The 24637-nt window shown below is 59.7% G+C and overlaps 2 protein-coding genes across 2 annotated transcripts in view; one reads left to right on the top strand and one right to left on the bottom strand.

The window, feature by feature from the left end:
- CA9 (carbonic anhydrase 9) overlaps positions 1–590 on the top strand; it is a 16156-nt gene extending 15566 nt beyond the window's left edge. Inside the window, exon 10 of the mRNA XM_068422118.1 lies at positions 486–590. Within this exon, the coding sequence (XP_068278219.1) occupies positions 486–590 (105 nt within the window). The remainder of the gene's footprint in view (positions 1–485) is intronic.
- Positions 591–1650: 1060 nt separating this feature from the next.
- TLN1 (talin 1) overlaps positions 1651–24637 on the bottom strand; it is a 28859-nt gene continuing 5872 nt past the window's right edge. Inside the window, exons 2-51 of the mRNA XM_068422117.1 lie at positions 24423–24586; positions 22092–22189; positions 21727–21856; positions 21350–21502; positions 20898–21040; positions 20361–20488; positions 19834–19894; positions 19433–19537; positions 18953–19108; positions 18614–18715; positions 18324–18400; positions 17970–18150; positions 17172–17285; positions 16727–16835; positions 16012–16220; positions 15794–15892; positions 13229–13396; positions 12652–12946; positions 12384–12550; positions 11893–12021; positions 11430–11543; positions 11105–11218; positions 10811–10945; positions 10526–10654; positions 10316–10418; positions 10032–10240; positions 9817–9936; positions 9454–9651; positions 8985–9124; positions 8792–8885; positions 8566–8655; positions 8279–8401; positions 7972–8115; positions 7537–7698; positions 7308–7448; positions 6870–7051; positions 6405–6537; positions 6181–6282; positions 5887–6057; positions 5581–5730; positions 5362–5463; positions 5118–5237; positions 4673–4819; positions 3591–3757; positions 3163–3346; positions 2783–2908; positions 2359–2475; positions 2057–2242; positions 1842–1949; positions 1651–1695 (exon numbers count right to left, since the gene is read on the bottom strand). Coding sequence (XP_068278218.1) covers positions 1651–1695; positions 1842–1949; positions 2057–2242; positions 2359–2475; positions 2783–2908; positions 3163–3346; positions 3591–3757; positions 4673–4819; positions 5118–5237; positions 5362–5463; positions 5581–5730; positions 5887–6057; positions 6181–6282; positions 6405–6537; positions 6870–7051; positions 7308–7448; positions 7537–7698; positions 7972–8115; positions 8279–8401; positions 8566–8655; positions 8792–8885; positions 8985–9124; positions 9454–9651; positions 9817–9936; positions 10032–10240; positions 10316–10418; positions 10526–10654; positions 10811–10945; positions 11105–11218; positions 11430–11543; positions 11893–12021; positions 12384–12550; positions 12652–12946; positions 13229–13396; positions 15794–15892; positions 16012–16220; positions 16727–16835; positions 17172–17285; positions 17970–18150; positions 18324–18400; positions 18614–18715; positions 18953–19108; positions 19433–19537; positions 19834–19894; positions 20361–20488; positions 20898–21040; positions 21350–21502; positions 21727–21856; positions 22092–22189; positions 24423–24552 — 6810 coding nt within the window. The 5' untranslated portion in view covers positions 24553–24586. The remainder of the gene's footprint in view (positions 1696–1841; positions 1950–2056; positions 2243–2358; positions 2476–2782; positions 2909–3162; positions 3347–3590; positions 3758–4672; positions 4820–5117; positions 5238–5361; positions 5464–5580; positions 5731–5886; positions 6058–6180; positions 6283–6404; positions 6538–6869; positions 7052–7307; positions 7449–7536; positions 7699–7971; positions 8116–8278; positions 8402–8565; positions 8656–8791; positions 8886–8984; positions 9125–9453; positions 9652–9816; positions 9937–10031; positions 10241–10315; positions 10419–10525; positions 10655–10810; positions 10946–11104; positions 11219–11429; positions 11544–11892; positions 12022–12383; positions 12551–12651; positions 12947–13228; positions 13397–15793; positions 15893–16011; positions 16221–16726; positions 16836–17171; positions 17286–17969; positions 18151–18323; positions 18401–18613; positions 18716–18952; positions 19109–19432; positions 19538–19833; positions 19895–20360; positions 20489–20897; positions 21041–21349; positions 21503–21726; positions 21857–22091; positions 22190–24422; positions 24587–24637) is intronic.

Raw genomic sequence — 24637 nt, 5'->3', positions numbered from 1 at the left:
TCTCTCTGCTTTTGGAGGGAGAGACCAATCGTTACCAAATACCAAGTCCCCACGGAGGTTCAAATTCCTTCCCCTCCCCAGTGAAATATGCAGGCTTTCCCACTCCTCTGCCGGGAGCCACATTTTCCACCCTGAGTCAAATAACCCTCTTTCTCGAATGCCAGCCACACTTGTTCACGCTCCACGCAATGCACTGGCTCCCACGGGGATGCAGCGTACAGCAACGGACTTACTGCTGCTGGGGAGCGAGACAGCATCGCATCCACCATCTCCCCTCCTGTCCTCCTTCCTGCTCACAGCTTTCCAGGAACCTGCTGTCCTCTGACAAACGGGACCCTTCGCAGACCAGAGTGCTGCGGAGGCTGGGGGGATCACGGCTTTATCCTGGACTTGCATGGGGCCATCCCAGCCAAGTCACTATAGCTGTACATGGCTCGGAGTCCTGAGCTGATGGCACACAGCGACTGCTGGTTTGCTCTCATAAGCGCATCCGGACTAAATGCCACATTAACAACTCTGCTATCTGCTTTGACAATGTGATTAAAGCTCCTAAACGGTCTCTGGAGCTGAAGGCACCCTCAAGACTATGAGCTTGGTAAGACGCACCTGCAGTGAATACTTCACAGGATGTACCAACGTGTGATATTCAAGAGCCGTCACATGGCAGCTGGATGGTTACACCCAAAATGCAGCGGAATAGCGTGTTCCTGCAGGCAGGCTGACCTCGGGCACTGCCACACTAAGTCATTAGCCCAATCATCTGTTAACAACAGGTCAGCCAGAGAATTTCTCCTCAGCGCTCCAGCCTTGGCTGCCATGACTTACGTGTGGCTAAAGCATCTTCCAGACAGACATTTGATCTAGACGCAGGGGACAGAAAACTCACTGCTCCCCTTGGAACTGTACCCCAGTGGCTACCTGCTTTGGATGAAACCACCCTTTGACTTCTCCTCTGCCCAGCTCCAATTTCCAGCCATCGATTCCTGCCCACCTCCTCTTTGTGCTGCCCGTGCTGGTTACCCACTGCCTAAACGGGCTTTCCCTGCAGGAAACCACAGCCTGAGCTCCACCACCTTTTATCTGGTGAACCTCAAGAGCACACTCTCACCAAGCCCTTCTAACCAGCTTAGTGAAACCTTGCCACAGAGCTGACTTGCCCTCAGTCTTTGTCCTGACTCCGGTCCAAGGGCTCTCACAGCTCCGCGGGCTGGGTCTGTGCATCCCTCCAGTGCCCTCGACTCCACCTTTGCCATCTTGCCAAGAATGCAGACCGCGGGAAGGACCTCACTGGATCTCTTCTGCTGCTCTACGGTCTTAATTTGCTTCTTGTAAACCACACTCATCTTGTAGGACAGCTAATTAAAGCAGCCAGCTGAAGTCCTTGGGGGGACTCAGAGGAAGACTGGATCAAAAGGGTGCAGCTGGCACTTGCAGTCATCACCTCTGCTACCGTGGGCACTGCCTGTCTCCCACTCTGCTAGGAGCTTAACAAGCTCTTTTCACACAGTCTGAGGTCTTTTACTCCCACCACTTATTACTGGAAGCTGCTTCAGTATTTTGCTCCCGTGTTATCGCATTTCCAGCCTGTATCTGTTTACGGCCAGTTAATCCCTGTCTGTTGTTAGCCAGATACCTTTGTTGAGAGCCTGTTCATGTCTCTGACATCTGCTTCCACAGCAGGGGCTCGGCCACATGCTGTGCCAGCACAGGCAGTGAAGGGGGCTGTGCAAAGACCTCAGTGGGAGGGTGCAGAGCCCAGAGGACCCTGGGGATTTGGGGAGCACCCTGGCATCCACGGGCGGCCTCTGCCCACCGTGGGAACCGGGACGGGGGACACTCACCACCAGCACGTGCTCCAGCAGCTCCAGGTAGCCATCGGCGCACTCCTTGCCGAAGCGCAGTGCCCGCTGCCGCACGTCCGCGCTCACCTCAGGGTGGTAGGCAGCTTCCTGAGAGCCAGAGACAGGGAAGCCCCAATTCACATCCAGCACCATCCCCGCTGGCACCCGCAGCCCCCCACAAACTTTGCTAGACCCGCAGCCCCTGCCCGCCCCACCTTGCAGGCACGCAGCATATCCGCAATGGCACGGCGGCTCAGGTTCGCCGTGGCGATCACATCCTCTTGCCGGCACGAGTTGCCAGCGGCCACCGCTTTGGCTGTGGCCATCGTGATGCCTTTTGTCATACGGATGAAGTCCTCCGGGGTGGAGACCTTGGCGGGAAGCACGGGGGAGGAGAAGACCTGCGAGGCGAGAGGCGGCTGTGAGGCACGGGGCAGGCAGTGAGGGATGGGGCAGGCAGTGAGGGACAGGGCAGGTGGTGGGAGGGATGGCAGCGTGGCACCGCAGCTGTACTCACTGCCAGCTCCTGGCGTATGTGCTCTATCGTGGCCTCCAGCGCCCGCGTCCCCTTCGTGGCCTCGTCCTCCACAGCCTTCACCGTCTTCAGCAAGGAAGTGACATTCGTCACCATCACCTGTGAACGGGAAAAGAGGGCCAGGTGAAGCCCCATGCGAGCTCTGGGCTGCACCGGCATCTGCCCCTCCCTCGAGGTTTGGTCCAGAATGGCCCCGTCCCCATACTCCACTCACACCACCTCATCTTGTTCTCCCACCAATGCCTCTTCTGCATGCTGTGCCCCACCTTTTATGCGCCCCTTCCTCCCCTCTTGCCCGGACTGCCCCACAGCTGTCCTCCTGCCCCAGACAGGCAGAGAAGCCCCCCTGCTCTTTCTCCAGCCCCCCCTGCCCCACCCCCTCCTTCCCATCACGCCCAGCTCAGACCTTGGCAGAGTTCTTCAGCTGGTAGACAGCAGGGTCATCCCCAGCTTTGCCAGCAGCTGCCTTGGTGGCACCGATCAGGTCTCCAAGTGCCTTGGCCACATCCTTCACAGCATTGATCAGGACCACCTGGGGAAAGCAAGACCAGGGCAACGGCTTGGGTACAGTTGCACTCAGGCCGGGGGTGGTGTGGCACAGCAGTGAGAAATTTGGGCGGCCCAGGGCACACAGGGCGTGCAGCTCAGCCAGCACCAGCCAAAGCCCAGCCAACCCTCTCCACAGCACGCAGGATCCAGCCCAGAGCACCACACAACACCTGCAACCCTCAACCCCTTTGAGCAAGCTACGAGCAGCCTCCGTTCACCTTTCAAACCCCACCCCACCTGAGTCTCCGGGTCTTCAGATCCCAGGCTGGCAGCACCCAGCTTCACCACCTCTGCCAGGCGGGTGATGGTGGACACAGAGGACTGGGCAGCCTGCGCTAGCTTCTCCTGGCTGGCAGTGGCATTCTGCACCAGCACCTTGGTGTCCTCCACCAGTGCCTTGGCTGTCTTCAGGATGCCCTCCCTGAGGAGAAGAAGGGAGTCAGAGAGGACACAGCCCTCTACACGCACACATGGTCCTTGGGGTGTAGAGAGACTGTGGACCCTGCCTTCTGTACGTACAAGCTGGAGGGGAAATAGAGTCAGCGTGACCTGAACTTGCAACTCTCTTTGGGGCTGGTCCACAGCTCAGAAAGACAGGAGACCATGGGACAGAGCCTGATCCCCCGTCTCTGGCTGAGCACAGGCTGGATGAGGTGCCGGGGTACCTGTGGTCAGCGAATGTCTCCGAGTTCTCCCGGTTGAGGGTTCCTGCCGTGGCAAACATGATGGTGGTGTCAAGGTCAGCAATGATGCCAGAGACAGCGCTGGCTGCTGTGATGCAGGCCTGCGTCCCACGGTTCCCAGCCTGAAGAGCTGCCAGCACGTGAGACACCTGTGGGGTACGAGTAGGGTGACTGGGGGAGCAGAGCAGGTTCAAGCAACCCCCACCACACACACCTTCTCTGACACCTCCCAGGACAGAGCTGCTCCATACCAAGGAGAGGAACTGGGAATCGTGTGGTCAGAACATCCCTTCTTAGCTTCCAGTTATTTATTTTTACCTTGTATCTATCGTGTTTGGGGGTCCAGGAGATACTGGACTCTGGTAGTTTTCAAATGAATAAGGTTTGCATGATGGGCATCAGAACATCACAACTCGTTCCTTCTTTAGCTGCTGAACTCAATTTCTGTACTTGGGCAAGCACTCATAGGAGAACAAGCTTCCTGATGGAAAGCAATCTTAGAAACGAAGGTCCTGAGCATGCAGGCACGTGCCAGGCACGACGAACAAGTGTTTGTTTTGCTTTTGTGATTTTGTTTACAAGCACTGCTGCTCTACCCTCATCGACTAGTCTTTTAGCTATCTTTTCATCTGTTATTCAGGCATGTGCTCTTTAGATTGACTGGTGGACAGGACGCTTTCCATTGTGCCAGCAAAAGGTGAGGGAGAGATCCATCACCCCGCACGAGCTGCAAGCTTGGCTGGAGACGCAGCAAATGCTATGGTCACCACTGCAAGAGCTGATTTGGAGAGCCCTGGGCTGCCACTGGTGTGGCACGCCACCATCGGCACGTTGGCAGGCAGCACCTGGACATCACACTCACCCATCACAGCACCAGCTGCTGTCATGGTGTCTGGGATCCATCCTCTAACCTGCCACCTGGGCAGGGTAAGCATGGCTGAGACAGCCAGCAGACCCCAACAGGACCAAGGGAGAACCTAGCGGGGTGGCTCCAAGGGCACATGGCTCAATCCAGCATCCCTCCCACCTCACCAGGCCACCATCCCCCTCTCTGGACCACTTACCTTCTCGGAAACCTTGCGTGCACTCTCTATCAGCTCCTTCTTGGTGTAGGCATCGTTGGGGCTGCACTGCAGGGCTCCAGCCTTGGTGACCAAGGCGGCGCAGCCGTGACCCAGCTCCTGCACCCGGCGCTTGATGTGGGAGCCGATCTGGAGGGGAACACATGTGTGAGAGCCAGCAGGGAACTAAGCCCTGCATCCGTGATGCCCGCTGGGAAACACCAGCCGCCCCCACCCAGCTCCTCTCTCCCAATCCTCCCACACAGGAGGGGGTAAAAAGAAACACAGCTTTGCTCCGCGTTTCCACACCATGTTGCACGGGAGGTGTGAATGCTGCCTGCCCCCAGCTCCGACAGGAGGTTCGAGTGCCCCTGTCCTCTGCGCTCACAGTCCAGCAGACCCTGCTCTTCCCCACAGCACACTCCAGCACTCGCCCCCATGTTCGCACCTCCTCGTTCTCGGCAGTGAGGGCAGCTGGTTTGGCCTCTTGTGCCAGCTGCCCATAGTCATTGGTGAGCTGGTTGGCCAGTGTGCCCAGCTCATCTGGGTTGGTGGTGGATTTGGTGACCTGCCGATGGAAGAAGAGCAGGAGTTGGAGGGGCCCTGTGCTGGCATGGGCAAGCAAGGAGGGTGGTGGCCCTGCCTGGGTGGCAGGCAGCACTTTCTGCAGTGACACGCTTGCTTGCACCCACCATCTCCTGCACAGTCACTGCGATGGCCTTGGCTGTCTTCACCATCGTGGTCTGGTAGTCCACAAAGGTCCCCTCTGGCTCACCCATCGGTGCCTCATCCAGCTGCAAGAGATCATCAGGAGGCTCTGGCTCCAGCTCCAGCCCAAAGACCTTGTAGGGTTTGACCCTGACTCTTCCTCTCTCCCAGCCCTCACTAGGTCCTCTCCACGCTCCCCCTACCTGGTTGATGGCCTGGGTGATGGAGTCCACCATGCCCCCCACAACACCTGCAGCGCTGGCTGCCTCGTTCAGGGTGGTGGTCAGGTCCTCCACCGCTTCCTTCATCATCTGCACGGCCTCCTCCAGAGCCTCCTGGGTGTGGGCAGCTTGCTGCAAGTATAAGACAGAGTGAGGGAAGGTGGGCAGCAGCTCCCCTCCTGTCAGGGATGCTGCCCACCTACCCTGGGTTTCTGTGTCCGGCACACACGTGTGCAGCACCCACACGTGAAGGGGAGCATGCCACTGACACGTGCCCCTCCTGCTCACCTTGGGGTTCCCACCAGCCTCCTTGGCCGTGTACAGCATCTGCAAGGCGGACTCGGCCAGTGTTTTGGTCTGGTCCAGGAGGTTCATCTGCTGCTGGTGGTTGGGCGTTTTGGAGGCAGCGCCGACAGCCGCCATAATGAGCGGCTCGAAGTACTGAGCCATCTGGGACACCTGTGGAAGAGCAGCATCAGCACCAGCAGCTCCCAGCCCCGGCTGCCCCATGCCTTTCCTCCCACCGCGAGCTCCTCCACGTGCACAGAGTGCCTTGTCAGCAGCTCCCCCTCCCCGTGTTACCTTGTGCCCCAGCTGCGAGGCCTCGGCCCGCGCCGCGCTGGCCACGGGCTCAATCAGGTTGCTGATCTCCTGGACAGCCGTGATCATCTGGTTATGCAAAGCCTGTTGCAAAGAGAGTGTGTTGTGTGAGGCTGCAGCAGGGCTGGGGTCACCGCGAGCTGCTGGCAGCCAGGGGGAAGGATGCCTGCCCATGTTAAGCTTGCAGCAGCGCTTCCCCAACCCACCTCCTGGGAGATATCTTCTCGGGGGGCCAGCTGCTGGCTGATGGCAGCGAGGGAGGCCTGGTCCACCTCCCGCATGCATCTGTTCAGGACCTCAATGGCCTCGTCACACTCCCGCTGTCCTGGAGCTTTGTCCCTGCGTGACAGATGGATCAGTGCAGCGCTGGCAGGTGTCACCCCTTTGCCCCCAGCCTTGGCTGGTGCTGGTGAGGGGCAGGACCCCTCTCCCAGGCTTTGGGGCAACCTAGTGTTACAGAGCCCAGGCGCTCCCATCAACCCATGCCAGGGCTGGAGGAGCAGCTCCCGCGCAGGACGAGAGGGACGGCATCTTCCATCTCATCCCTTGCCTCCCCCCACCAGCAGCAGCCAAGGAGAATGAGCCAAAACATCCTCAGGGATGCTCACTCAGAGCAGGGGTACCTGCCAGCAGGGACAGGGCCATGGCCAAGCGGGCAGGGCTCGCCTCACCTCATGTTGGTGATCAGCTTCTTGATGGAGTCCGAGACAGTGCGAGAGTGGCCGGCCAGCACCGACCACTGCGGCGGGTCCTTGGGGTTGACGGCCAGAGAGCGGGCGGTCTGGATGAGACCAGCAGAGCTCTCCAGCATGGTCTTGGCTGAAGAGACAATGGGCTCCATGGCTCTGCGCCCCTGTATGAGGAGACGACGGATCGGTGATGCGTGCGAGGCACTGTGCCTGGGAAGTCACCCCCCTCCCATGACCCTCACCTCGGAGCAGCCACCCAAAGCCCAAGGCTTGCAGCCACCTTCCGATCACACCCCACCAAGGCACCAGCCCCACACTGGGGCTCCATCCCAAGCTCAGGAGGAGGCACAGCTCCTCCCCACCCTTTGGTAGCCCCCACCACAGCCAGGCCACATCCTTCCTGCCCCTGCAGCATCCCACCTCTGGGCTGATCTGGGCAGGAACGGTGGCAAACTCTGGGTTGGAGGCGAAGGCTGTCAGGTTATCCACGGCCTCTATGAGAGGGGCGGTGGCGGCGCGGCACCGCTCCCGATTCTCCTCGTTGAACTCACCATCCAGGGCCTGGTGTGGAGAGACCAGAGCAGTTATCCAACCCCCAACATGCCCCAAATCCCATGCCCACCACGGTGCCCTGGCAGGGAGACCGCACCTTGATGGTCTTCACCAGGTTGGCCGTGCTGTTGGCCACCTCCTTGGCCGACTGGACAAACTGACGCTTGGCCACAGGGTTGGCAGTGCGGGAGGAAGCCAGGCGGCACGTGTTGCACAGGGCCGAGGTGTGCTTTGCTACGATGGTGGCTGCTGACAGCACCTGTGGGGAAGGGCAGGGTGAGGCAGGATCCATCATGACTCTGCATCCCCGCAGCTCTCCCTTCCCACCAGCCCCACGTGGGGCACCAGTGAGCACAGAGGTCTCTCTTGGGATCCAAGAAGGATGGCCAAGGCCCTGCACGCCCATACAGCCCCCACATCTGGACTGTCACCATTGCTCCAAAGCTGCCAGCTGGTTCCCAGTACCACTCTTCCAAATAGCTTCACACTCCCTTTCATGCAAGAAAATGCCTATAATGGTGCTCCAGCTCACCTGGGACTGGGTGCAGGCAGGGTCCACCAGGTTCTGGCAGGCCATCTGGATAGCTTGGTTAGCTCTGGCAAACTGAGTGGGGTCTACCAAGCCCTGCTGTCCAGCCTGGCTGTTGGGATCCGAGACCCCCACGAGGTAGGCAGCCTAGGAGCACGAGAAAGGCGGTGAGAGCTGGAGCACAGGGGAGAGGCTCAGAGCAGGCATGGGCTGCAGAGGAGGCTGGCAGCACCATGCCACAGGGCCAGGCTTTGAGGGGCAGGGGTGAGGTGCGTACGGCAACTACTCACCAGCCCTGAGCATGTCTCACCTGGGCAGCTGCCTCTGTCAGCCCGCAGAGAGCTTTGGAGGCGGCACTGATGGACTCGCCGAACTCGGGCAGTTTGCTGTTCTTGGCATTCTGGGAGATGCCAGCCATGGACTCGCCCAGCACCTGCAGGACACACCATGCACCGGTTAGAGACCACCTGCTGCTCCCACATCGTGCTCGCAGGCTCAGAGCTCACTGTGCTTCATCGACAGGGGAGGAACCACTTTCTCCTTTGCCCCAACATCCTTCCCAAACCTCCCCATCCTTCCCCAGACCTCAGGGCTCACCTTCGAGTTCTCCATGACACTGTCAAGGCAATTAAAGTAGGACATGTCGTTGACTGTCTGGGTGGGGTTCTCCAACAGCTCCTTCACTGTCTGCAGGGACACGGGTGTCACATCCAAGGGAAGGGTCTCCTGACCTTCGCAGCAGGGTGCAGCTCCCCCCTCCCCACCACCTCAGCACCCAGCCATCTCAGCCCCTCCACTGCCTCTTCAAGATATGGCTTCTCACCTCCAGCTCCCGCAGGGCGTTGTCGCACTCCTTCTGGCCCGGCGCCTGCTGGGTGCACATGGTGATCAGCTGGTTAATGCTGTCGGTCACGGCGCTGCCGGGGATAGGGGAGAAAGACCCATGGATCAACGCCAGCTCCACCACCTGGACCCACTGCTACAGCAAACAGCTCACAGGGAGCAGTTCCTCCTACCGTGCCGCTGCCGCCAGCTGATTCTTGAGGTTGGGGGCCGTGGGGTCGGCGGAGAGCGCCTTTGCAGCCAGCAGCAGCTTGCTGGAGGACATGGAGATGCTCTTCAAGTTCGACACCACCTGCGCCTGGTCTTCCTTATTCTGCAAGGAGCCAAGAAGAGTTACCTGCAGCAGGTTTCCAAGCTCCACACCCACCCTGGGTGTTCTCTGGTGGTTTTCAAGCTGAGCCGGTTCCCTTCATCTAACTTGTCCACCAACAGCAAGGATACAGCGGCAAAGCTTGCTGAACAAACCCAAGCCACCTTCTCCCTGCTGCTGTGGTTTTGCACAGCCCCAGACCCCCTCTTCACCAGCCGCGCTGGCCGCAGCTGCCCTAACCACCGCTGCCCAGCCACACTGCCTGCCATCGGCCACTTTCCCAGCCACCCCAAACCTGCACCCAGGATCCCCCAACCGGTGTTTGCACTCACCGGGGACTGGCTGGCCATCTCCACTCCCGCCTGCAGGAACTCATTGAAGTCCTGCCCAAATTTGCCAGAGGACCTGGCCAGGTCTTGAGGGGTGCCACGCGATGCCTGCACCAGCTCGTTGGCGGACTGGTTGAGCCCTGCGGCCGCCCGGTTCAGCTGGCTCTGCGCCTCCTGGAAGCTCTTGGTGCTGGGAGGGAACTGCAGACACGGAGAGGAGTTAGGAGAGGCAGGGAGGAGGATGGGGATGGAGGATGAAGGTCTGACACATGCTTGGGGATATGCTACGGGGAAACCTGGTGTGGATGGACCAGCTTGCATCCCTACATGGCTTCCCCCTTCTCCTCCCGCCCCTGCTCAGCTCACCGAATCCGCAAGCAGCCTCTTGCTGGCCTCTCCCACCATGCGGATGGCAGCGTCCACGTCCCGCTGCCCTGGCAGGCAGTTGACGCAGCGGCTCAGGGCCTGTGACACTGCCTTGGCCACCTGCAGAGAAGCAAAGAGCGGTCACCATCCCCTGGCCAGCCCCACGCCCTTCCCGGCAGGCTGGCAGGGGGCACCGGGGTCCCCACTCCCCTTACCTGGGCCAGGCGCTGCTGGCTCTCTGGGTCACCGGGCTTGGCCACCGCTTTCCGCGCCTCCTCGATGAGGTTGTTGGCTTTGTCCATGACATCGCTGGCACACTCCAGCATGGCGCTCTGCGCCTGCGGGTCGGGGGTGCTGGCTGCCACGCCGCGGGCAGCCTGGCTGAGCGAGCGCAGGGCCTGGGCCACCTCTCGGGCGGCGATCCCTGGGGGGATGTAGAGGTCAGTGGCCACCTGCACAGCCCCCTCCCCTCTCCCAGCTCCAGCGCGGAGGCCAGTACCTGTGTAGTTCTCATTGCCCTGGGCCACCTCTCCCAGGAGGTGAGCGATGGCAGAGCTGACAGCTTTTGTGCTGTTCCCCAGGTCCTGGGCACACTTCTCCATCTGTGGGGGGAAAAGTGGGGACATGCTGGTGGGCTGCACCTCCAGCCTCCACCCCCGTGGCTCCCCCACCCCACATCACCCCACACCACCCTTCACTGTGCTCTCACCGTCTCTCCCGGCAGAGGCTTGAGCTTGCCATCACGGGCAGCTGCCTTGGCTTCCCGCAAGTCCCTCTCCAGGCTCTGCACCAGACCCAGTGCGGAGTCTATCTCCAGGGGTCCACATGCCTCCTGAGCCTGCCATGGGGGAGCAGTGAAGGTAAGCAAGGCGGGCGACCACCAAGCCCACTCTGCTGCAGCAGAGACCATGACTTGCCACCAGGCCATCCCCACTGTCCCCCCCTTGCTCTGTGTAGCTGAAGTGCCGCTGTGGGACAGGACCCAGCTTCTCACCTTCTGGGCAGCGGTGCGGAGCTCAGCCAGAGCCGCGGCCAAGTTCTTGGCACACTGGCTGAGTTGCATGGCGGAGGCTTGGTCCGTGATGGTGGGGACGGTGGCCTTGGCTGCAGCTACCATCTTCCCACCGGGCTGCCGGGCCAAAAGAAAAGGGCGTGAGAAGGGGACAAACACGCAGCACCTCTCTGCTGCCCACGTGCAGCAGGTTTTCCACTCTCTTAGGAGGGCCAGGCACGGTAGGAAAGCTGTAATGCCAGGGCCGGCGTGGGAGGCTCTGGGCAGCGCAGGTACCTGCAGGAAGTTCTGGCTGGCTGCAATGAGAGCCAGCTGGGCGCTGGGGCTGTCCGGCTGGGACTGGCTTCCTCGTACGCCCTGCACTAGCATCGGGATCTGCTCTGCCACCACCTGCCAGAGAGTAGGGTCACTGGAGAAGCTTGGCCAGTAAGAGATGGATCTAATCCAGGACCAGGAAAGACTGGCTCCCAGGGGAGCTGCGTGACGATCCCAGGGTCCTGCCGGCCTGCTGCAGCTGAGCACAGAACCCCAGCATGGCTGGTGGTAGAAGGGACAGGGAGAGGCAGCTCAGGAGACGCCAGGATCAGGCCCGGGCCCTTACCTTGCAGCTCTGCACCAGCTGCTGCTGCGCAGCAGGGTTCTTGTTGGAGGAGGCGGCGTGCTGGGCGGCGGCGATGGTCTGTGTGGCGGAGGCGGCCGCTTGCTTGGCTGCGTGCTGGCGGGGGAGGCATGGGTTGGCACTGGCGGCAGGGCAGCCTGCCCCAACATCCCCCGCCACGCACTGGGGCCCAGCTCCCCCTAAACTTCTCCTCCCATGCCTCTGCCTATGACACCGGAGCATCCCCAGCACCCTCAGTGCCCCGCATCCCAAAGCGACATGGTGTGCACAAGGGAAGGGAAGGGAAGGGAGTAGTGGGGAGGTATCTGCGAGATGCAGTATGGACACTGTACGTGAAAAGGACTTTATCCCTCTGGAAAGTGCAGGGATGTGGGGGCTCCCGGCCAGGTCTCGCTCGCTGACTGTGCCTGCTTGCCCTCCACGGCCCCCTTGCCCAGCATCTCACCTCCAGCTTGTGCACGAGCTTCTTCTTGATGGCGTTCTGGGCTGCGGCGTTGGTCGCCATGCGGAGCCCCTCCGCCGCCTCACGCAGCCGCTGCTGCTGCTCCTCGCTGTCTGGGTGGGCCGCGGCTCCCTGGAGGAAGACGAAACCCATCACACCTTGCAGGGGCCACCAGGTCCCTCGTCCTCCTGAAGCAGCAGCTGTGCTTTGGCCTGATGCTAGGGAGCACCCCCAGGCTGCCTGTGGTGCTGGGGAGATGCCCAAAGCCTCTCTGGGAGAGCTCAGCAGCAGAACAGCGAACAGCTTCTCTGCTGCCACCACAGCTCCAGGAGAAGCCCCGCTCCATTGCACAGCTCCTCTGCTCAGTGCAGAACCTTGGTCTGGGAACTGCTCTTCCACCCAAGGGCTACTCGCCCCCTCCACAGCACCAAGCTGACGGTGTCAGATGGGGCTGGGGGCCAAAGCCAGTGTCCACCTTCCCCTACCCCACTGACCTTTGCAGCCTCCACCATCTTGGCGGTGGCATCGGCCAGGATCTTGGCCGCGCTCAGCAGCTTGCGCGAGTTCTCCAGGTCCGTCTCTCCCTCCGCATCGGCTTTGATGGCATTGACGAGGTCGGAGGTGGCTTGGGCCAGAATACGAGCCTGCCGCACCATTTCCCCTGGGACAGAAAGGAAGGGTGGCCTGTTAGCAAGTCCCACGGGCTCCCCAATACCTCCCCACCCACTGTGCTCTATCCCGGGTGCCATCAGCTGCTCTCACCAGCATCGCCCATAGAGCTGAATATGTTCTCAGTGACGTTGAGGATGGTGTCGGTGGCCTGGTCGTAGCGCCCGATGGGCTGCCCGCCCAAGGCGTGCTGCTTGATGTGCTGCAGCAGGTCGTTCAGGGCCTGGGTGACAGCTGTGGCTGCCACCCCCACCTGCTTCAGGAGCTGGTCATCGTTGGTGGCCGCCTTGGAGGCCTCCACGCAGCCCTCTGCTGACTTGGCCACCAACTTGCCAGCCTCGATCAGCTGCTCCTGGCAGACCGGGGAGCTGATTGTGGGAGCCACTACCTGGAGGGGAGGAGAAAGGCTGGGCAGTAAGCGTGGTGGGCTCCTTGTAGGAGCCGTGCAGGGACAGCTGTCCCCAACTTCTGCTCCTCCAAAGAGGACATTCAGTGGTTGGGCACAGTGGCAGGGACCCCAGTCTGAGGCAGCCCATGCTTCTGGTGCCAGACCCCTAATGTCCTGCTGAGGACATGTGGTCCTGGCACACCTACAACCCCACTGTGGAGCTGCCACCAGCCAGGTGATGCTTGCAGCCACACCAAGGCAAGGGTTAACCTTGCTGCTTACCTTGGTGCAGGCCACCAGCTGGGAGGTGGAGAGGGCGCATTGGGTGGCGGCAGCGATCACCTGCGTCTGCAGCGCAGAGTCCTCTGTTTTCTGAGCCACGTTCTTGGCTTTGAGCACCAGTGCGGCGGCAGCGCTGGCCACCGCCTTCGCCAGCTGCATGAGCATGTCCTGGGGGGGACGGAGAGGGTCAGCGTGGGAGCCACAGCGCCGGGAGCACCGGCAGCCGCCCGCAGGGCTCTCGTGAAATATTCAGTGGGAAATATGAGCTCTCGGGGGGCCTTTCATCCACTCTGGCCCAGCACCCAACACCTGGGGTGTGTGGCAACACCTTGGCCCTATCTGCACCACGTACGTACTACAGCCGGTGGTGAGGCTGTAACCCACCCTGAGCCACAGCCTGCACCGCCACCAACACCGCCCAGAGCAGCCCAGGCAACGCTCAGCATCACCCCAGCACCCGCGACCTGCTCACTGCCCGCTCCCCCGCTAACAACCCGCAGCAACCTGCTGCGAGGCACTGCCGGCACTGCCCGGGGTGCAAAGACAAATGGCAGAGAAAATGACAAACCCCTCCGGCCAAACGGCAGTGTGCTGGTTATGGCTAAGATAATTTCCTTCATAGTACCTGGTGTGGGGCTGGGTTTTGGATTTGTGCTGGAAACAGTGTTGATAACGGAGAGATGTTTTCATTATCGCTGTGCAGTGCTCACACAGAGTCAAGGCCTTTTCAGCTTCTCACCCCACCCCACCAGCGAGCAGGCTGGGGGTGCACAAGAGGTTGGAGGGGACACAGCCGGGACAGCTGACCCCAACTGACCAAAGGGATATCCCATGCCATATGACATCATGCCCAGCATATAAAGCTGGGGGAGGAAGAAGGAAGGAGGACGTTCAGATTGATGGCGTTTGTCTTCCCAAGTAACCGTTACGTGTGATGGAGCCCTGCTGTCCTGGAGATGGCTGAACACCTGCCTGCCCACGGGAAGGGGTGAATGGATTCCTTGTTGTGTTTTGCTTGCACGTGTGGCTTTTACTTTATCTATTAAACTGTGTTTATCTCAACCCACGCGTTTTCTCACTTTTACCCTTCTGATTCTCTCCCCCATCCCACTGGGGGGGACTGAGTGAGCGGCTGTGTGGGGCTGAGCTGCCGTCTGGGGTTAAACCACAACAAGGGGTCTGACACAGCAACAAGCCTCCTCTGCCCCAGGGGCAGCAGGGGAGGCACAGGGGCTGCCCTGCCAGCACGAAACAGGCAGCAACCAGCACATGGCAAACAGCTTCCCGGCAGGGCACCAGACCTGATGGCACACCACCAACATCAGGATTAGCTCCCGCAGCATGCTGCCGCTGGAAACTGGCAGCGCCAGCGCTAGACGGCAAATGCTTGGGGCAAAGGCCTTGGTACGCAGGGCAGCACTCCCTGCCTGCTGCACCCGCAACCCTCCTGCCACGTGTGTGCTCGCAGCAAGCGGCCCTGCACCTCGCCACAGCCAAGCCTCTGGCCACCAAGCCAAAAACGTCACAGCATCCCCTCTCCTCCTGCAAGCCAAGGCTACTCCCATTGCAACCCACCACCTTTCCAGACAGGAGGAGAGACCGAAGAGCACATGCACCCAGCTCCAGAGTCCCCACGCTAGAGCATCCAAGCCCAAGGAGGGAAGTAGATACACTCGGGTCTGGCAGCTGTGGGGCAGAGCATCCCACTGCAGGTGTGCAAATTGTTTTCCAGGTTCTAAATCCGCCCCTTGGGGCTGCCCTGCCCTGGCACTGCCACTGCCACCTGGCCGTGCATGGCCCCCTGCCCTGATGCTAGCTTTTCCGCTCCCCTCAGCTCTCTGTCCAGGTTTTTCTGCTTGTGTTGAGGCTGCGCAGCTGCTGTGAACAGAAATCCCTTCTTTCTGGAGTCTGTTTTGGTCTGCACCACAGCTGGATCCTCCTCCCCAGCACAGTGTGCTGCCTCCTTTGGGCTGGAAGGAGCAGCCGTGGGAAAGCAAGCTGGCTGGAGATCAGCTTAGGCAAAATAAACCACCCCACGAGGCTCCAGCCACCCTGGGTCTCCAACGGGGGCAGGCAGGCAGCTCCCACAGGCAGGGAGCGGCAGGCAGGAGCCGAGGCGGCTGCAATGGAGGACTCCCAGGACAGCGCTCCTGAGCGGCGACCCGAGTGCATGGACTTCCGAGAGCTGATCACCAGAAAAGCGGATTTTTGAGAAGAGCCCTTCTCCAAAGAGTTCAGCTGATCATCCCCAGAGGAGTACCCTTCACATCGGAGAGGACAAGGACCACCAAGCCATGCCTAGAGCCCCTTTTTTACCGTCTTTGGGTCAGAGGCAGGCAGGATCCAAGCACACCGGCTTTCTGGGATCTACATGGGAATCCACAAGATAAGAGGCGTTACATCACAGCGCCTCTAGGGACAGAGACGGGCAATGGCTTGTCCTCTCCCTGAACGTCACTGCTGGGCACCGACCAAGCTTCAGCCCAAAGCCCTCCTACTGGTTCTGTGCAAAGGCCAATGGGTTCTAGGGAGTGGGTGTCCCTGGGTGCCGCTGGGTGCGCTCACCTGGAACCGGGGGTCGGTGTCGCTCTCCCCGATCTGCTGCAGCAGCTCCCCGCTGGTCTGGCCCACGAGGCCGGCAGCCTGCAGGAGATTCTGGCGAGGCTGCGAGGAACGAGGCAAAAGCAACACCAAGCTCATGAGTAAGCCCTAAAAACTCATCCAACGGTTCCCCTTGGCTTCCACCCTCCTCTCAGCCCCACGGCCCCTCCTGCCCCCCATACCTCAGCGCTGGCAGGCTGTGCTGTTTTCAGCAGGTCCGAGACGGCACTTGCCAGGTTCTTGGCTGCCTGTAGAAGCTGCCGCCCGTTCCCTCCCTCATCCTCCATCAGCGCGGCCAGCAGCTTCACGCCCTTGGACATCTCCGTCAGGTTGGAAGAGATGGTGGTGACGGCGCAGCCCACAGCAGTGTAGTCCGTGTCCGCTGGATCCCCTGAACAGGGAAGAGATGAGTTGGGATGAGACACGCTTCAAGTGATGCTTAAAGAGCATCCCTGTGCCTGTCACTGATGTGGTCCTCCTTCCTGGGAGTGAGGGGAGAGACCCCCTGGCTCCTAAGCCTGAAAGGCTGTCGCATCAGCTGAGTTTGGGCAAGAGAGCCTGGGGAAGGAGAGCTGCACCGTGCCATGGCTGTGCCCAGATCTATGGCAGGGATTGCACAACACGCTCCTGGTTCAGAAGACGGCAGGTCAGCCAAGGACTGGGAGGAAGGACGGGGCTGGGCATGGGCAGGGGTGCTGGGGCATCTAAAGGCAGGGCACGCTGCAAGGGCATAGCTGGCTCTACAGGCATGTTAGAAGCAGTCGGGGTTGATTTAACTCTAGCTGGGGCAGGATGGCTCCTCCTGACAGAGGGCAGGAGATGCAACCTTCAGCCAGACAAGAGAGACTGAGCCTTCTCCACTGATGGGTCTCCTCTCTTCTCCAACCCTCCACATACCTGCAGTGAGGTTGACCACCGAGGCTGTGCCAGCAGTGATAGCATCCACTTGGGAGTGGATCTCATGCTTTGACTCATCCATCTTGTTCTTGCGCCAAGCTTTGGATGCCTGAAATGGGGACAACAGGGTCAGGAGATGGTGGTGGACGTGGTGGGGAGCTGCACCCATGCTCACACAGACAGATGCAGGACAGAGGAGACAAGGAGGAGGGAGGGAAGAGCTGTGATCATCCAAAACTCCCCAGACCATCCTGACCAAGCAACATGACCAAGAAACCTCTCTGCTCCTGCCCCCAGAGCTGGATAAAACCCCATCTCATTGTAGGCAGCAGATCTCCCCAAGAGCTGCTGACACCTCTCCTGCGAGCACAGCCAGCCTCCCGCAACCCAACCAGGAACCTCCAGTGAGGTTCCCCCCAGCACCCTCTCTTCACCCCGCACTCACAGCATCCTGCCCGAGAGGTGGCAAGGTCTCAAAGTCATCCAGTGTGGCCTGGGCTGCGTGCACAGCCTGCATGCTGGAGTTGATGGTGCCGGTCAGGGCTTGCTGGGCTGAAGTCTGCAACACAGGGACAGATTGAGGTACATTAGGAGCTTGAAATCTAGGCTTAAATATTCAGCTCGCGCCTCCCTGCAACGTGGTGTAGCATGCTGTTGATGACAGTGCTCTAGGTAGGTGCCTCCACAAAGTGGGGTGCACCTAGCAAAACGGGGGTCTCCCCTCTGCACCGCCCACAGCGAAATGACCCGTCCCACCATGGGTATGAGTGAGTAACACAGGTAACCAGCTGTTGGGGAGTGGGGAGCAGATGCAGTGGGACCCCACGAGGCTTTTACAGCAAGTCCCACAGCAGGCTGAGCGGGGCCAAAGAAAACAGCCACCTCATGGCCTTTTCCAAGAGCCTCTCCAGCTGCAGAGGACATGGGGGGCACCAAAGCCAGGTGCAGGGCTCTGCTGCAAACCACAGCACTGGTGGGGCTGGCCAGGCACAGCAGCTCGGGGCAGCTCAACCTGAAGTCTGCCGGCCAGGGAAAAACACCCAGGTGTAGTTCAAGTTTGCAGAGCAGGTGCAGGAGGGACACCAGCTCAGCCAGGCCAGCAAGAACACGAGGCCAGTGGCACAGAGACCCTGCTCTTCTCAGCAAGCCAACGCCTGGCCACAGACCCAAATGGATGGTCTACACGAGCCCGGTGAGCACCTTTCGGAGTTTGTGCCCTATGGTGTGCACGGGGAGAGCTTACCAGGGGAGGCATGTGCCCTCGGTGCATCTGGCCACTGGTGATTTGCAGTTGAGGCTGCGGCATCGTGCCCACCTGGAAGTTTTCTGGCCCTCCAGCGCCTGTCCGCATGATGGCTGGCAGGGCCACTGAGCCCAGCTCCGCCTTGCCTACACGGTTAAACTGCTGCTGCAAGACGGTCGACCTGCAACGCGGAGAAATACCAGGTCAAGGGATGCCCACGGCTCCGGCACCAGGCTCTGCAGGAGTGCTGCTGCCGAAGGACTGGCAGATCTTCCTCCAGACGCGCTGTGCCACGAGCTTGGCTGGAGCCCACTTTCAATTCAACTTCAGCTAAGTTGCTCCTAGAGGACTTACTTCTTTGGAGACACGGAGTCCTCCAGCATGGTGGACTCCTCATCCCCCTCCAGTCCAAAGTGGTCTTTGCTCTTTTTCTGCAGAGGGAAAGAAGAAATGTCTCAGCCAGCGCACACCTCCCAGCCTTCCCCTCCTCCCACAGCCCATGCACCGTACCAGGGCCACAGAGTCTCTCCAGCAGCACCGTGTGCCAACAGCTGTCTGGAGGCAGCTGGAAGGGGCACCCTGCACCCCTCTCTGGAGAGGAGCTGGTGATCGGCACCCAGCTACCCTTCCCAGCACACTCTCACCTTTTTGAGGATGATGTCGATGTAGCCGGCAATCAGCTGGGCGATCTGCTCCCCCTCCGTCGTCTGCACTGAGTAGTAACCGTCCTGGTAATCTCCAAAATCCTGCAACGGCACGGCACGGGGTAGCACCGGAGCACAGAACTGGCTGCCATCCTGAGCCCCTCTGGTATGCACTAAGCACCCAAGCGCCGGCCTCCAAAGCAAGAGCCGGGAGAGGCACCAGAGGAGGGCACGGCTCTCCCACCATGGGGCAACACCCAAGAGAGGGGTTGGCAGGAGAGCAGCCCCCACGGGGGCTCCGCTGGGGAGAGAGCGTGGAGGACCAGGACTGTTCCCTACCAGGGTGAAGCTCTTGGGCGAGGCTGCCCAACGCTTGATGTTGGTCAGGCTCCACTCCTGAATCACTTCCTTGGTCTTCTCGTCTACGCGCATCACACACTCCTTGGTGATGCCCAGCAGCCGTGGCACCAGCTTGTTCTTCCCCTTCATCTTCTCCTGTGGGCCGCAACAGAAGGGTTGTGGGCTGCCCCCGGGATGGATCCATCCAGGCAGAGATCTTTAAAGCCTCCCTTGGCTACCAAACACCTCCGAGGTCACACTTTCAGGTGGTGACAACCATGACACAGGGCTTGAAAAGGACAGGAATACAGCAAGAAGTGGGAAGGCAGCGCACATGAAAAGCCAAGAAGGACAGGCAGACAGTGGGGATGCAGGGAAACTTGGAGCAATGTGGGCTGAGGGGTAGCAGCTGGATGGAGACACAACAGATGGAGAGATGCTGGAGAAGGGGAATTTTGGCCAGGGGAGCTGCTGCTTTACCTTGACCAGGAAGAAAGAGACCCCGTAGGTCTTGAGGGAACGGGCAAGTTTCACGTAGCGAACTTTGGCCTCGATCTCACTCATGTTCCCACAGTTCTTGTGGGCCTGAGACAGCAAAGAGAGAATATCACTTTAGCACCATGGTCCCCTGGCTGTGCCACCATTGCCCTGTCACAGCTTTTCCAGGCTCTCCCTGCCCCACCGGCATACCCTGCCCCTGCTACAGCATCCCTCTGACCTCTGGGACCTCAGGAGCTGCCTTGTCTGCCCACCTCCAGCTTCCCACTCCTGTTTCTCACCCACCAAGCTGCTACGTGCTGCCTCCAGAGACAAGAGCAGCCTCAACCTTTGGTGAGGAGGAACAAGAAGCCCAGGTCCCAACACCCCCTCCTTGCACGTACCATGAAGATCTTGCGCTCCCCTTTCTGCTTGATGTACTCCTTGGGCAGGAAATCCTTGAGTCTGCCAAGAGACAGCCAAGCCAGCTGTTAGCAGCAGAGCCTGCAGCCACTGTTTGTCTCCGACTACAAAGAGGCCCAACCCAGAGCCTCGGACAAACCCCTGCCAGGGCACGGGCTGGGAGCTTTTAGGAGCAGGAAGGATGTGGGAGAGGTTGCTGCAGTAATGAAAGCTGCCCCAGGAACCACCCTGCCGAGAGTGAGGTGGAGGTGCCGAGGATGCAGCCTCTCAGGGGAGACCATATGGTGGGCTAGGGTCCCCACGATCAGAGCTGGCTGCATTCCTGGGGGGTGCCAGGGGGAGCAGGATGGGGGGCTGGCACCCCTTGCAGCCAGCGTGGACCTCCATGCTTGGGCACTGTGCTGCAGCAAGGACAGGGGTTGCTCCAGAGGCATCTGCATCCCCATGCCCTGTGTGCCACCACAGTGCAGGGGTCTGCCAAGCTGCTTGAGCCGCCCAGGACACTCACTCCAGAAAGCCCGGCTTGTGCTTCTGTTCGTTGTGTGGCCCGAACTGGATCTGGCACTGGTAGCCCGCAAACTCACAGGCTTTGTCAAAGGAGACAGGGTGGGAACCGTTAAGGATGTCGTCGCGAGCCTGCGTGGGAAGAGAAGACATTGCTGTGGGCTAGGCAGCCATGCAGCCCTGCCACTGCTCCCCTCCACACCAGGCAAGACCTGTTTTCCAGACAGAAAAGAAGTAGCCATGAAAAAGTGGAGGATCTAGGGGCAGGCTGTCCCCTACAGGGACCACCACCATGCCTGGGAGAGGAACAGCAGCAGGACTTCAGGATGGTTCTTACCAGGCAGAGGAGACACAGGATCCCCTGGGGAGCTCCAGAGTAAGCAGAGGGCAGGGCTGGGATTGCCAGCACTGGCTCTTACCCAGGAGATAACTGGGCAACCTGAAGTGCCCCCCATGGTGCCTCCTGGCCAGAACCTCAGCCACCAGCCCTGGCAGGGGGCTGGCACAGGGCAGCAGAGCCAGGCGCTCTGGGGAGCTGTACCTGCACGTAGAGCAGGTTGAGCTGCACAGGATCTCGCGAGTCCACATTCTGGTCAGAGTAGAAGAACTTGCGCCGCAGCAGCAGCGTTTCGTTGTCGTCGATGCCTTGCTCTCGCAGGGTCCGGCCGTGGTCCAGCCAATTCACTGCAGGCAACACCAGGGCATGAGCAGGGATGGGCACCCAGGCAGGGCTGGTCCCAGCCCTGGGGCTGCTCACGCAGAGTGAGAAATGGATGTCTTGACTGGTGCATCCCAGCTCTCACCCCTCTGCCCTAGGCCCCCAGGCAGAAGGAGAGACTCCAGGGAGCGTGGACAGGTATCCCCTTCTCACGGTGCTCTCCACTGTCACTTCCACTCCCCTGTGTCAGCTCTTCCCCTTGCAAGGGGCCCCGCTCCCCTCCCTGCTGCCCTCAGCATGGGCTGACCCCAACCCCAGCACGTGCAGGCACCTACACTCATCATCTGTGTGCAACTTCTGCTTGAGCTTCTCCATCTTCTTCTCATCTCGCAGCAGGGTCTTATCCTTCTTGAGGGTGCCAGTAATCTCCTCCTTCTTCTCTTCCATAATCTCCCGAACAAGCGAGTACTCATCATAGTTGGTGATACCTGTGGTAGTGCAGAGGACCGAGCTCAGCACATCGCTGCCAAATGCAGAGCCTGGAGCGACGCAAGGGTGCAGTGTCCCTTCCCCAGCATCATGCACCCCTTGGCCATCCCTGCTGCGAGACCATCTGCCACAGAGCTGCTGCCACTCCCTTGGTAGCCCCCACCAGATGCTGCCATCTCTCCCCACCTCCCTAACTCCCCCCTGTTGCTGCCCCTCCTCTCACCGATCCGGGCACAGATTGTCATGAGCATGTCCGTGACGGTTTTGGAGTCATCCACCATCACTGTTTTCACTGTCCCATCCAGCATGCGGATCTTCAGGGGCCGCTGCTTCTTCTTGTACTCCATGGTGTCCTGTGGGCACAGTGCAGCACAGCTCCCAGCAGCGGCACCCGAGCAGGGTGCCCATATCCCACCACCACGCCAACAGTTCCCGTCTCCCCGGTGCAATTTTGGGGGGGACATGGGCTACGCCCAGGCATGATGCAAGGCAGCAGGGCAGACACCTGCAGCATCTCCTCACTGTGGGCACGTCTGACTGCAGAGCCAAGGCCGGTACCAGTCTGAAGGATGTGGGATAGATGCTTACCCCATTGCGAAGCATGTAGTAGTCCAGAGCCTTCCCAGCCTCCAGCCAGATCCCTTTCTTTGGGTCTTCATCCGAGAGGAACAGCCCAAAATCATTGGCTGAAAAACAGGTAAAGTCTCTGCTAGGGTAATGCTGAGCAGGACAGGGCCACCAAGATGCCAGCCTGTGCCCAGGGATGTGCATCGGTGCAGCCTAGCGCATGAAGCACAGCAGCACTGTGAACGCTGGAGTCTAAACACAACAAGTGGGCAAGCGAGCTTTGAGGCACATGTTTTACCATAGTTATCTATGGAAAAAATCATCTGAAGCATGCCTACGCAACGCTGAACTTGGAACTGATAGTCACAACAGAAGGAAGAGCTTGGAGGTGTGGTTGACAGCTCTCAAAAATCTTCTGTGCAATGTGTAGCAGTGGTGAAAGCAAGGTAATAAAATGCTGGGGATCACCAGGAAGGGTGCTGGGAACTGGTCTGTAAAACCTAGGCACATTCACACTTCGAGTCCTCTGTGGTCGTGTGGTCTGCACCCCCCGAGAAGGACACAGCACAGTTTGAAAAGATACAGAGAGAGGCAGCTTCAATGATGGAGCCTTGGTACAAGGGACTGAAGGAGCTGGGACTCCTCCGTTTGGGAAGGAGGACGCTGAAGGAGGATGGGATCAAGGCTTACAAGGTCTCAGAGGCAATGAATATGTGCTGTTCACCAAATCCTGCTGCCTCGGGGCTGGGGCACCCAGTGAAAGTGCCGCTGCTGGAGCCCGGGCAGTGGCACCCCAGCTCAGACCCACAGTGACAGCCCCAATTCCACGCTGCAAGAGGCCAGGACCACGCCTGGCTTTGCCCGGGGAAAGGTCCTTCTCCACCTTTCCAACAACCCCACGCCGCGGGCTGTCTTGGCTGGCTAAGTTTATAACGCGTCATCTCGTTGGCAGCTCTCTGCGGGGAGGGACAAATTCCTGAGCCGCCCCAGTCCTGCCTGGCTAACACTGCCGTTAGGATCCTACTAAACAGGGAGCAGAAAAATCACGGAGGCTCGCCATTTTATTTTTAAACTTTAAAAAAAAAAAAAAAAAAAGCTATTTTCAAAGCAAATTCCAAGAGGATAACTCTAAAGCACTGAAAACTGAGCAGCTTGCCCCAGATCCACAGCTTTGGCGGGGAGAGGCGCTTCCTGAGACAGGGCAAGAGCAGAGCTGGAAACCTACACCGAAGCTCCCCCAGCTCAAAGGTGACAAAAAAGTAGGGCAGCTCAAAAAGGGACCCCCGAGCGTCACTGGGTAAGGAGAGCAAAGAGAAACAAAAGCTGCAGGGAACTGAGAGGAATAGAAAAGCTGTGAGCAACTGAAAAGGAACTCGGGAACCAGCAGTTCCCTTTAAGGCTTTCCCCTTGCCTTTTTTTTTTATAGGCAGGCTGACTCACGCCCAGAAGCAGGAAATGCAACGCTCCCTCCGACAAGGCTACAGCCCCGCATCCACACAGATGTCCAGTCCCTCTCCGAAATCGAAAGCCATCGTACGCCAGACCGCTGGCCAGCCGGGCACGACGTGAGAAGGCATTTCCTTCCATCCTCGAGGAATTTGCTGCTCCCAGATGTCACCGTGCTCCCCCTCCTCTTCCCACGACTCCTGACCTCCTGTTTGCTGCCTCTCCCCCGTGGCACAGCCACTTTTGGAGGCGGCAGGGACCCAAGAGAGCCCACGAGATGATGTCCCAGTGCTCCAGCCCCCCCCATCTACGCCAGGGACAGGTCATGTCCGCATGGGCGTGAGTCACATCATGAGCTCGTGAGCCATAAGCTAAATTTTAAGCCTGGCAGCAGCACGGAGATGAGTTGAGAAAGCTTAGCAAGGTAAGGGAGCACCAGGCACAAGCCTGGCAGAGAGCTGCCGGCAGGGGAGAGACCTGACAGAGGACTATATGTTCCCCCAGAAAGGAAAAATTAACTTATATGGTTTATTAACACTCGCTACGACCCCTGCAACTGTTTAAACCCACCTAGTCCTGGCTAGCAGAGATGGATGCAAGCAGGAGAAAGGAGCAGAGACAGAAAGGGCAGCAGGCTCAAAGAGCTTGATGAGTTATTTAACTTCCATATGTGCTTTCCTACCCCAAAAGCCCCAAATTTCTTCTGGGGTGCTGAGGCGGGAGCCTGAGGAGCTCAGCCCCTTGGCTCAACTGGGCAGAATTCGGACCTTGCTTCCCCCACACCCCTCACAGCTCTGGGAAAGCCCAGAAGGGTATGGGGACTAGAGAGGAAAGGGAGACGGGTGAAATGCCAGGGGCTCAGCTGGGGTGGCCCTGGCACAGCAGCCAGCCCGGCCGTGGACTTACGCTGTCCCATCTGGGCCTCGGGCACCCGCTCGCGGATCATCCGGCAGGCATCATACACCATGGTGGAGGGCTCGAACTGCATCGTCTTCACCACATTGCCGATGCTGATCTTCAGTGAGAGGGCAACCATGGTGGCAGCTGGGCTGTCCCCACTCCTGCGTCACCTGCCGGAGGAAACCGGTGGGTTAGCTCTGACTGCTGGCCCCTCCGGTGTG

Source organism: Nyctibius grandis, chromosome Z (assembly GCF_013368605.1).
Source record: "Nyctibius grandis isolate bNycGra1 chromosome Z, bNycGra1.pri, whole genome shotgun sequence".
In the NCBI taxonomy this organism is placed as follows: Eukaryota; Metazoa; Chordata; class Aves; order Nyctibiiformes; family Nyctibiidae; genus Nyctibius; species Nyctibius grandis.
Note: the sequence above shows the minus strand (reverse complement) of the source record. Positions and strands in the feature narration are given on the sequence as shown.